Source organism: Ostrea edulis, chromosome 2, assembly GCF_947568905.1.
Source record: "Ostrea edulis chromosome 2, xbOstEdul1.1, whole genome shotgun sequence".
Taxonomy (NCBI): domain Eukaryota; kingdom Metazoa; phylum Mollusca; class Bivalvia; order Ostreida; family Ostreidae; genus Ostrea; species Ostrea edulis.
The window spans coordinates 36,639,011-36,652,297 of NC_079165.1; the positions used below are offsets into that span (position 1 = coordinate 36,639,011).

The window sequence follows — 13,287 nt, forward strand, 5'->3', positions numbered from 1 at the left end:
CGTATCTTTATTACGGCATTATTTACAGGGCTTTAACTGCCTATACCCTATACATAAAAGATTAGCTTTGTGGGCTTCAGATCCCTCATTTTCACCCACTGCGAGATCATTAACCGTTTAACTGACCACTTCATTTAGAATCCTTTGTATCATTTATCCGATCGTCTTGTTATACACTTTTTGCTGATTACATTCCGAAACAAAGCTCGTTATCCGCCCCGGAGATATTGGATGAACAACACATGATTTCCATTATATTTACATTGGATGCTAGTGGAAAAGTCATCATCAATGTGTGGACATTAACAGCATTTAGGAATGGCTACTTAAAGCTCTGCTAAAAGACGACGTCACTGATGGGAGCATTTAGTACATGCATATAAACGGTAGTATTTAGTACATATATATCAATATGTTATATTCTTTCATAGCCTGCCTCTGATCTTTGTCTCATAAAATAATTTATTTTTTTTGGTACGTTATATCCATTCCAAAACCTATGCTGTATATTTGTAATATACTCCTTCAGTGTTTTGTACTGGTAAAATTCTCCCCGTGAAATTATCAATTCTCTTTTATAAGTAATCACTTCTGTGTTTATTCAATCTAAGTATAAATGTACATTGCTTTGATATGATTATATAGTATTAAATGTAAATAAACAACGTAGTAACCGAGACACGTCACGAGAAAAGACCCACGTGATCGCATTACAGTCGTATTAGTCTACCATACTTGCATACACAATGAGAATATTTAGAGGAGTGTTTCAAATTAATCGTGTAAATATTTCCATCTACAAATTGATGACATCAGAAGTGGTATGGTTGGTATGACAACGATTGTCTTTCCATATACACATTTATTAGATATACTTTGAACTAAATGTCATCAAACTCATTGAAATTGACAACAGCCACTTTATCGATTAGAAATGTATCTAAGATCTAGGAAACGACAGCAGTTAAATCGAATCTTAAGTGTATTGAAATTCACGAAACGTTTTATAACTTAGCTCAGACAAGTTATTGTGGAGAATTTGAAAGAAAATGGAATACCTTTGATTATTACTAGAATTTAGGAATGCATTAATATTGCAATACAAAATGTTAATACAGTTGAAAGTTTGAACCAAAAATCCATTTATTGAAAAATTTGAAATACTTTAAAAATAGATACATTGTATTTTACACATTGCAGGGATATTTTTCAAAGATTGCTGAAACATGATTCTATTTTTTTTTTAAAGTTTCATGTACAATGTAACAGCAATAAAATATTAGCAACGAGGCATTTATATTTCGAGAAACAACCCAGCGTTATTTCAGATCAAGATATATAATTAAAAGAGTATGTCTACTTACATTTTTTTCCCGAGTTTACTTGGATGACAACGTCAAAAGGAGAAGATGGAATACACAGCGGCGACGGTGTTTAAGACTAGTCGTCTTTTATGTAAAACAAAGTTTCTGGTAGAATAATAACCAAGCATGTGATAATTGATGGTATTATAGACGAAGGCTGTTGCCTAAGAAACATTCTTTGAAGTATATTATAAGAAAATTTATTAATGTCTATTACATATATTCATAAGTGGTTCGTCAGAGTATGTGTAGTAAACATCCAGTTTACATGTACGGTTTCCAATAGTAAGAATCCCACAAACAGGGAAAAATCGTGATTTCTGGAGAAAGTTAAAAATGAAAAGGCTGTCCGTGGGAAAAGCAGACAAAAGATGGCACATCGAATTTTTGTATCCGACGGATTTTCATTTAACATGGAAACATACTCACGCAATGATATTGACCGTTAATTTCTAATTATGCATACGCTTTACTATGTCATGACAATCATAATGTAAACCCTTATAGAAAAGGTGTATAAATCTTGTCATTGGACCATTCCGCTCTGTATCGTTGTTTGAGATGGGAAAATGCATGGTACTCAAACAAAAATCAGAAACAAGAAATTGATGGGTACCGACGTTCCGTGTACCACCTGCGTCTACCATGGACAACCTCTTCATTGTGTTCATGACGTTTTAATGAAAAATTAGTATAAACGTGCATGTACGGTATTTAACGTGAACAACTTTTGTTTAAGGTCAAAGTTTAGAGGGGTTTGGAGACCCCTGATAATGGTAATAATGTACATGTATTTACATGACAGAACAATTTGCTTAATATTAATAACTAAGGTGTTTAGGATGTTGTAACCGTTTATGTTCTTCATTTTAAACGCTCCCGATGCACTTAGTCAGAGAAATATAGAAAATATTTTGAATAGCTGTTATTATTTGATATGCTGTATTAGATATACACGGTATTCTTCGTCATCAGAGACTCGTCAATTCGTATGAATGTGCAATACAGGAAAATAAAAACCATACATCAAGAAAATACAATTTATATTGAGATGATAACGACACTGTATACTATAATTTCCAGACATGTACATGTATGTACAGTGTTCATGTATATATAAGAAGGTGAAAACCACGTAAAAATTGTTATTATACGATAAACTACATTTTGTACATTCAGATAAAATCAATTTATATTTATTTACCAAACGATTTCTATATTTAAATACCAAAAATATATCTGATTGGTACTTTCAGGACGATTTTGTAAAAAATGAAATTTCATTTCCTCAAGAAACAGTGACAAACTCGTGTGAATATTTACCCATTATACATGCGTTTTTCGATCATGATTCGAACGCTTCCTTGTAAAAACTGATGGAACATGTCGTATTCAATCAAAACATTTAATAGGTGCGCCCTTTTAAATGAATGTTGAAATGGGCACCTTTTAAATTTATACATTTATTCTTTAACTCTTTGAAAGCTTACCACTGTATGAACGCCTTTCGTTAATGGGTTTTCCTGATGAAATGAAATCTGATAATTGATTCGAAAATCTTTCGGAGGGTATACACCGCTACCTAGCTATAATTCTCCCGCTGTTGGCTAGTGAAGTGATGATGCTTTTATAATTTGCATTCCGTAAGGGCATATGGGTGATACATGTGAATTCTATGCGTACTAGTAAATCAATCCTAATTTCATTAAAAGAATAATACCCTATTGCATAACCCATCCACCCCCACCCTCAAGTTTATTGCTCTACCTCAGCTATTCAAAGATTGTTTCCAAGAACACGTAAAAATATGCTGGTTTCTCAAATAATTTATAGTACATAAACTTTGGTTTTCTATGATGAAAAAAATGTAAACCTACATTGCATGTGCAAAGATAAAAAAAAGTACTAACTTTAAAAGAATTGAATGTCATCTTAAATAGTTCGACTGTCGTACAAAGAAACAAATGACGTGTAAATTTCGAATTTCTGCACATTCTCTGAATGTTGAAAATGGAAGATTAAAAAACTTACCCAAAACTTAACGCAAGTGTTCATTTTGTAATATGCAAGAAATAGAAGATACGTTTCATTTTGTTTTGATGTACCCGGTATTTCAGAATTTTCGTGAAAAAAAATTAAGCCTTATTATTGTAAAAGACTTCCTTTTTCAAACTTATTATTTTGTTGTAAAAATGTGCTATTGTCATAGCTTGTTTTTAACTTTAACCATAATCATTCATAAAATCAAAACTAAGTTTAACATTTTATCAAAATAAAGATTTCGGTTCTATTGAATATATAGCATTATTTAGACATCAATTTTTGTACGGAAAGACAATAAAGTATAATTTTACTTCATTCGAAGTATCTGGATAGGTTTCCTAATATAAATATAAATAACAGAAGTGTATATTATACTTAATTTTTTCCCCTGTCATTGAAATAGTATATCACAATTTTGCAACAAAAGTTTGGACATCAAAATGACAGCTAGTATTGCTGTAAAGACTACAAAACACGGAGAAAACTTATTGTTGATGTCATCTATGTCGTCCCATTTTCATGTATCGATGTCTATTGTATTACTACAGAACCCTCCGCCATTTGCCTGTACATTGTACATATGTACAACTTGTGTACCTACATGTATGAGCCACCAGGCTCCGCTAGTCAAAGATCAATAAATAGTGAAAAATAGCAAAAAATAAAGACAGTAATCAGTGTCGGATGATACAATTACCAAAATTATGTGCATGTGTAAATCCAATATGCTAGTACACAATATCAATTATTCATTCATAAACAGCTCAACTGCTAGAAAGATGTAGTATAAAATGTTCTGTTAAAAGTTGAAATATGTTTGTCCAAAAATGTCTTTTATTTCACAATGGCCTTAACGCACATTGTAAGTGCGGGGACGTCTTTAACTCTAGATCTGCATCCATTTTTTCTTCGCCGTTTTAAGTGGAAGCAAATGCTCTATGAAGGAGCTCGAGATCTCTCCAAGTAATAATCATAGCAGACCGACGTGCACTCTTCATGATATATAGAATTTTTATTGTCTCAGAAATTAGCAAGTGTTTCCATGTCTCGACAAACTGATGATGCACACAAATTTGACTTTTTACCATACAGACAGGACAACCCAAAGATAGTTACTGTTTACTCTAAGTAAAAAAAAAACCAAAAATGATAATTAAATCAAAAACATGTTTACCACCTGTGCTGAGATTTATCTGCTAATTTTTCATTGTTTGTTTCAAGCGATTAATAATAGACTACATATAGAGTTTTGATGAAGTTTTCAAGCGAAACCTCACTTTTAAACGCACCAACTATTTTATCTTACGTAATCGTTTAATTTGCAGAGTGTTTGTTCTTCAAGACCTCATGACAATGAGTAATTTGCCTTGGGGATATGTTTTGTAGGAGTTTTTCAATACAGGTTTTATTTTCTAATTTTCACATTCTTTTCAAGTTAAAGTACAAGTTCCGGAGAAGATTTAAGAAAATGGCTCGAATTCTTTTTCATTTTTTTTAACAATCGAGGTATCAAAACCGAAAAATCGGACGGGAAACTGCATATATGTGCGTGTTGCATTGATGATGCCCAAGTTTATCGTTCAAATCTTCGGTTGACAACCCGATCATCTAAAACAAATGTTTGATTTATTTCTAATCATTTCTAATTACCATTTACAATTGATTTTTATAACCATAAAAAAATACCTTGAGTAAATGCATATTTTGTTTGTTTCACAGTTACGAAAAATCTCAACTAATCAAAATTGTAATATCCTTAATCTAACTACAATTAAGTTTCGTCTCGGCATAAAGTTTACACTTACGAACACGTACTTCGAATCTTTATTACGCATTAAGGGGCATACCAAATTAATCACTAAATCCCACAATGCTACTGCAGTCATTAATGACAAGCTTTAACAGTATGTAATATTAAAAGGTAAATCGTTCAATTCAAACACATCTGTAACAATCTATATTGTTATAAATATATATCGATATTGAGAAAACCATGAAACAAACAGGAAAAGGGTATACAGGTGAAAGAAGATAATGCAGTGGTTAAACAATGGTACGAAACAGCACTAAATTCCAACAACACCCGTGCGTGGGTGGTGTGTATGTGCAATATGATATATGAAACTGTTGAATATCTTTAAATGAATGCTATTTATGATGGCTTGTTTCAACTTTCTAAATTTTTTTTTACAGAATTTAACAATTGATTTTGAAAGTACGTAATTCATTGATAAGTGGGGTATGTAATCTTATAAATCATTTCACATTAATCAAATAGTAGTCGTATCACTCGCTCGTTACAGGTATATTAAGCATGGACACCAATGAATCAATTAATCTAACTATCATTAAAATTGAATATACAGAAAAAGATCTAGGTTTGAGGTCTACTTAGTCATGACCAGAAGAAAATGGAATTTCCTGCTAATGCTAATAGTGGTTTCAATACTGAATATGGCCTTTGAGAGATTATAACCAAGTATTTGAAAGGATGCTCTAACAAATGATCTATTAACATTACCAGATCATATCCCGTATTGACCCAAAGGCTTTAATTATATATCTCCAAGGACCGGAAGGGGCGTGTTAATGTGCCTGTATACTACGTGGTGCATTGAATATGTTTTGTAATGTCATTTTTCAATAAAAAAGAATACAACAGCGAGATATAAACAAACTTCGGTGCATTACGCAATGTTTATCGAAATGGTTAAATAATAGTAATGTTTTACGCGTTTTATCAAAAAGGTTAAATCATACTAATGTTTTACATGTACGTGTTTTGGCACGAGAGATTTTTAAAAACATATTCTAGATTAATAATTCGGAAACTGGAAAATTTTAATCTCTAAAATGTTTTCTTTTGGAGTGATAGGTAAATTTGTTTCGTTTTCCCCCCACAAGGATGGATGGACGGACGGTATTTCATTTACAAATCACTTTACACTGAAATGTCGATCTTTCTCGTTCGTTATCTTAAGCATTTACACATTTCAATTTATCAACACTGATATGCTACCTCTGCAAATTAATTAGTACCTAATGAAAAATACACTATTTTTGTAGAGAAATGATTCAGAGAAATGATTCAAAACGGTCCATTTCACCTGGCTGAAAATACAAAACAGTTCATATGCTTCTTCATTTCTTCTAAATGCACGTGCTATGACGTCTACCTGCACGAAGTACAATTGCATATCACGACTAGTGTTCATTACGTTGCATAAGAATCTATTTTTGACCAACTTACAAAACCATATATATTTTTCAAACGCCGAGAAATAAAAACATTGAATTAATTTATGTACCATCAGCACCGACGTCTGAGTAATTTCAGTTTTTTTCCCCTCACAGTAATGTCAAGGGTGTAACACACCACCTAGCGGGACATTCCAGTCTTATAAGAACAAATACTCGACATATTGTATGTCAAAATCATTCACGACTCACTCGTCTATATCACGAAGCAGTCTAATTATTCCTGTCAAGATCAATCATACTTGCAATCATATATACATGAAAAATATATAATATATGTTCATGTGAGCATCTCACGTAAAAGATTTGAAGGAGTGGTGTATTTGAGTGGACAAAGGGTGTGGAAAGACCTCGAAAGAGATTGCATCTACCATTTCATTTTTAAAACAAGCCTCCTGGTTCAAGCATTTTATTTTTGACGTCGTTTGTTGTTTGTTGTGTTATTTCTGAAGCATGTGCCTCTCTTTATAATGACTGTACAGCTTTGTATTTGAATTTTTCTGCATGCAGTAACTCAATCTATTCCCGTGCTTTTTAACTTCTTTGTATCCCGTGTTTTACAATTATTACGTAATTGTTTATGACTGACATTCTGTTTGTCGTTTATTTGGTGTCCAATTTTGGATACTAACAGTCGCTGAAAAATATTTCCGACAGGATTTTACCCCTATGTTTCATCGATATATTTACCTCTAATATTGTAATGACTATCTACATGACACTTGTTCTAAGATCAAATATCAAACCAAAATTTGATACATGAAAACAAAACATTCAATTAACAGTGCATTTCTTTGATTCATAGAAAAATCTATATTACGTTGTGACTAACAACAGTATCCTGTTGTCAGGAATTCTCAGTGGTTGTAGACAACAAAAGACGACCCGCTGTTGCCGGATGGCAAAATATTTTTATGAATATAACTGGAAAGTCCTGGATACACACTGTACATCTTTAGAAGTATCAGCAATGATCAGGCGTGGCTTTGATGTTTGTCTTCCCTAATGCTAGAACATATTTGTAAGTCCTTTGGATTTATGTATCGTGCTATTGCTAGATCATTGATTGATGCTCATTCGGACGATTTCCTGTGTAACACGTTGAAGCAATTTTCAGTTAATACTTAAAGGCTATGTTCCACGTCAGTCATTAAATAAAACGACTTTTGATAGGAAGTGATTTATTTCGATAATAGATGGACGCATATTGAAAGAGATTCTTCTTGGAGTGTTTTGATATACATGTGAATGTATATATATTTTTTAAATGTGAAAATATGATCTTAATTAATATCATAATATCCAAACACAGATATGATCATTAAAAAAAAGAACACCTGAAGTAATATTTCAGTTAAATATTAGTTAATGAAAAGAAATCAGTCCCTAATTTGCAGCAACTATCTGAGCTTACTACACTGTATATCAGATAAGAGGTATGACTTGCTTAAAATTCGAGTGGTTAATGACCTGTTTAATTTAATTTTAATACAAGATTTATCTGACGTGGGGAATTAGATAAATAACTTTAAACACTTTCGTTGTTTACATGTTTACGTAAACTATCCTTAATGAGTAACTACATGTATATTGAAAAACATCAAATGATCTCGATTTGATTGCATGTAAGGATACACGTCAAATTTCCGGTTCCTTATATGGTTTACTGAATTGTTTAATGCAGATGATTAATTCTTTTCTGAACAGGATAATCCGGTTTCACTTTAAGTTCACATCACCGTGTGCATTAGTTACCTTATAAAGCCTAGGAGGGATACACTGTATGCTATACGCCTATTTCATGAAAATATTCGATCATCGATTGTCTGACGAGAGAGGGTAATGTATACCAAAGTGCTGGAAATAGACAAGAATTAGTTACTATCAAATACATGTACTTCAATGTAAAAGAATACTGGGAATGAATGGTCAAATCAAATTCTGACTCAATCTGTGAATTGACAGGTGTGTTGTGTTGTGAGTTTAGCAGGTGTGTCCTACTGTGTTTAGCAGGTGTGTTCTACTGTGAGTTTAGCAGGTGTGTTCTACTGTGAGTTTGACAGGTGTGTCCTACTGTGAGTTTGACAGGTGTGTTCTACTGTGATTTTGACAGGTGTGTTCTTCTATGAGTTTAGCAGGTGTGTTCTACTGTGATTTTGACAGGTGTGTCCTACTGTGTTTAGCAGGTGTGTCCTACTGTGAGTTTTGCAGGTGTGTTCTACTGTGAGTTTAGCAGGTGTGTTCTACTATGAGTTTGACAGGTGTGTTCTACTGTGAGTTTGACAGGTGTGTCTTACTGTGGGTTTAGCAGGTGTGTTCTACTGTGAGTTTGACAGGTGTGTCCTACTGTGAGTTTGACAGGTGTGTTGTACTGTGTTCAGCAGGTGTGTCCTACTGTGTTTAGCAGGTGTGTTCTACTGTGAGTTTAGCAGGTGTGTTCTACTGTGTTTAGCAGGTGTGTTCTACTGTGAGTTTGACAGGTGTGTTCTACTGTGAGTTTAGCAGGTGTGTCCTACTGTGAGTTTGGCAGGGTACGTCCTACTCTGAGTTATCAAATGAAATTAAAGTGCTAATCAAAATACATGTATATGCGTAATTACAAAAATAAGAATGACACAAATCCGACATTTGAGCGCGAATATCTTTATTTTGTTGTCATTTTGTTTTCAAATAATCATTCATTGCGAACACTTTCATTTGATTCCTGGTAGGTTCCTTAATACGCGAAACGGAAAATCAAGCGATACGGAAGTTGCACACGTGACCCATCGCTTAGTCATACAGTTTACAGTGTTGGTCAAGGTGAATCATCTACTGGTGAGATTTATTGATATAGACCCAGTGGTATATGATTTAATGATGACGAGGGGTCAATGAACTGTGCATTTTTATTTTCAAAACTACAACAGATCTAGATATATGTTTTACGGAATCATCAAAGAGAATTCTGAAGAAAACATATTAGTCCAGCTAAAATAGAAAGTTTATCAAGGTGAAAGTTTATAATCATTGTGATAATATATACTATTTCTAAGCACAAGACTCGGGTTTTAATGGTCACAGTGTATTCTCTATATGTTGTTTTACGTCCCATTCGGAGATTTTTTAACACATATTGGGACGTCAGCAGCTGTAGGGGCAGTGCCACAAATTTAGACGTTTGCTTAGGGCTCGGGGCGTAGCAGTGAGGGTTGTTTATATTGCCGGCGCCCTCTGTGACACGGGCCGGGACCTCCGTTTTTAAACTCATATGTGAAAGAACCATAGCGCTCTTTACTAAATACTGGACGCTTGGCAAAGAGCCAATATATCGAATGCTGGACGCGGCGCCGAAATCGACTTCCAGTTATAAAGCGAACACCATAACTACAGGTTGTTACCTGTCGAACCGGGGACCTTCCTGTTGTGTCACACACCGTAAAACAATGGCATGCAGATGTCGCAGGTGTGCATCTTTGAAACCCGTTCTTATGGACAAAAAATTCTGAATGTTTAATTTTGTACAGGCAAGCAAACTTCGTGCCATGTATGAGCAGCAACAATATATTTCAAATGGTAAGCTGCGGACCAGTCAATCATTTAACTTTTTATAGCTTAGACCATAATTATTTTTATTTGTAAAGAATTTTCTAGTTGATATTAACCATATTACGAAACACGTGATTGCCCAACAATGAACCTACAATGACTATAAGATTTTTATCGGTTATATAACGCCAAAGGTATGAGGAGCATGCATGCGAATTTGATAATGGAAGATAAGCTGTTTTATGCACATGTCGATTATTGTTTAAAATCACTATTATCTGCTCTGATATACACCAGCGAGGACAATAAATCAGGGCTATATCACGCGTTATCTATTTGATATTTCCTCATTTCATGCCATTTTTTGCCATTGATATCGATATTATTGGCATGACTGCTTTGAAGCATTGCTGGTTGTGAAAATAGTTCTGTGGTTTGAAATACATCCCTGCTGGTACTACACTTCACGCTGACGTCTTAATACAAGAAAGTCAAGGTTATTCTAATTCTTACTACTAGTATTGAAAACTGTAGGGAGAACGCTCTTTACACGGTCAAAGCATACTGTAAATGAGCAACCACCGACCTTCGCGACCACGAGGTTCTCTCCACAGTTGTCTGGGTCTTGATTTGTGACGTGACCTGCAAAAACATTCTATATTCAGATCTACTTGGGTTCGATGTGCTTAACATTTTCAACCCTTTTCTCGGGCACTGGGCCAATTTTGACCATAAGATGTGTCCTAACCATGAACCACTGCCGCTTAGTTAAGATCAAGGTAACTAAAAAAGCTCAAAACATTTCTCTTTGCCATGGCGTTGTAATGGAGGAATTCATACTCGACAGAAAAGTCTATAATTATGATCACGCAGTGTGCCATGACCTTGAGGCAAGGTAAAGTCAAGGTAAAAATGTATATGCCAGGTCATAATGTATTTCAATAATGAGACAGTAGAGGTTCAGATTTGGGGAGCGCCAGATTCCCAATAATTGCGCGCAATAATTCAACTGATGCGCACATCAAATCAATTATTGCTCTCATAAATTGAACTGATGCGCGCATAATTTCAATTAATGCATTCATCAACTGAATTGATGCGTTCATTACTGTGAATTAATATGCGCAATTAATTGATACGCGCAATAAATCAGTTATTTGCACTCAACAATACAATTCTTGCACGCATCAATTCAGTTATTATTTTCATCAATTTTATTGATGTGCGCATCAATATGGTGTAATTATTGCCCACAAAAATTATTTTAGAGTTTGGTATGAATGATGTGAAGACCTCTTTAAATATATCAAAGGTATCTCATTATTCACAATGATGTTTTGTAGAAGAAATTAATGCGCGCATCAATTCTTTAACAGAAAACAACAAATCAGTTAAAGAGATCTGGATATGTTGAATTAAAGATATCTCAAATAAAAAAAATTGCTCTCCCTAAAATGATGATTGCGCGCATCAATTAAAATAGTGATATGATTAATTCAAATGAATAGATCAACGAGTCAATTACATTGTATCGCGCGCATTAATTGAAATGCAGCGCGGTTTAATTGAATTATTACTCTTTTCAATAGAATTATAGCGCGCATCATTCAATTGTTATCATTAATTCATTTGATGAAAGCAACAATTCAATTATTGCGCGCATCAATTCAGGAGAACAATTAATCCTACATATATCAACGATTCAATTAATGCACGCAATAATTCAGAATTGAAGATACCATTAATATTATTTGAAGATATATTTAATTGAATTGTTCCGTGCATCAAATGAATCGATGATATCTTCACATTATTTTAGTTTATGTTAAGTTTGTCCTTCATACAGATGTTGCACAAGGGTTACACTAAATGAAAAAAGAAAACAACGAACATTAATCAATCTCATTAATACGAAATTAAGACTAGTGAGTTTTGGAGGCATTAATGAGGCGTGTAAAATCATCTATCGTTGTTCGTCTTATTTCCATGTTGCGCTGTATTTCAATTTAATTTCACAAACTTTCCTTTTAAGTCGAAACCTATTCCAGGAATATTTCCGGTGTTAAAATTTCGATTGGATCGCGCCTGACATCTTCTTTGATTTAAACATTTATCACAATTATTGTTACTAATATTGTGAATTTATCATATGCCAACGAAGACTTTTTCGTTGCATATAAAAATACTTCATACGTTTTCGCAACCTCGAATTCAATTACTGTGTTAGAAACAACTTCACTTCCGGTATTTTGAATATAATATGAAGTATAAAAATTGGTATTTTTGCTTCCATTTAGCGTCTACAACACTTTCAGCATTACTCTTCCCGTGTTTGTCAGTCACGTGTCATCACGTGATGTCTAGATCTCTGTGCGTTTGAATACAAAGTCGTAAAATCTAAATTAGAATACCTCTGGACGAGCGGTCGGATATTATTATGTAATTTTTATCTATTTATAGATGCGGCGAATTCGATCATCTTGATTACAAAATAGTATGGCATTATTTCATAATTTTACAGTTAGTTATGTGGATCTCAAACAAATAAATAATTACAGTGAACTATACAAAGCACACGAATTAAAACAATTCAGTCAACCATGAAACAAAGTCTTACAATTTTTGTTAGAATAAGTCAACCGTAACGAAAGTGAAACTTATTTTGATCTGCCCATAAGATAACTCACAGTAGTACTTATAGTAGAACTAAATCTAAACGTGCATTTATAATCTCACACCCAATTCAACTCATGATGAAAGAAGTCCGGAGAAGTGACAGAAGGTCAGAGTGACGACCGGACTACGACATGTACACTCTGTAGTCCCCTTCAGCTGCTAGGGGACTAATAAGATCCTATGTTTAGTCTGACTTATTTTGTGTCATACGCATTCAGAACCTTTGAAACACCATCAAACAGAAAACATATCTTTCGTTAAGAACTTTTAACAACTTTTTATACGCCCGTCTTAAGTCTTTTACCCGTATTATGGTATGGCGTTCATGTCCGTCCGTCTGTTAGCTTTTTCGTGTCCGACCCGTAACTTAAATACTACAAGGCCTAGAATCATCAAACTTTGTCTGTAGATACATCTT

The 13,287-nt window shown here is 33.8% G+C and overlaps 1 protein-coding gene and 1 long non-coding RNA gene across 3 annotated transcripts in view; one reads left to right on the forward strand and one right to left on the reverse strand.

Moving 5' to 3' along the window:
- LOC125678231 (innexin unc-9-like) overlaps nucleotides 1-13,287 on the reverse strand; it is a 105,554-nt gene that overhangs the window by 83,860 nt on the left and 8,407 nt on the right. The window contains exon 1 of one of the 2 annotated variants that reach the window (XM_056153901.1): nucleotides 1,365-1,603. The exons of the other annotated variant lie outside the window; for it this stretch is intronic. Coding sequence (XP_056009876.1) covers nucleotides 1,365-1,366 — 2 coding nt within the window. The 5' untranslated portion in view covers nucleotides 1,367-1,603. Of the gene's footprint in view, nucleotides 1-1,364; nucleotides 1,604-13,287 lie in introns of those variants that run through there. 2 annotated transcript variants of the gene reach the window in all.
- LOC130051646 (uncharacterized) overlaps nucleotides 1-13,287 on the forward strand; it is a 36,836-nt gene that overhangs the window by 19,980 nt on the left and 3,569 nt on the right. The gene's annotated exons all lie outside the window — the stretch shown is intronic.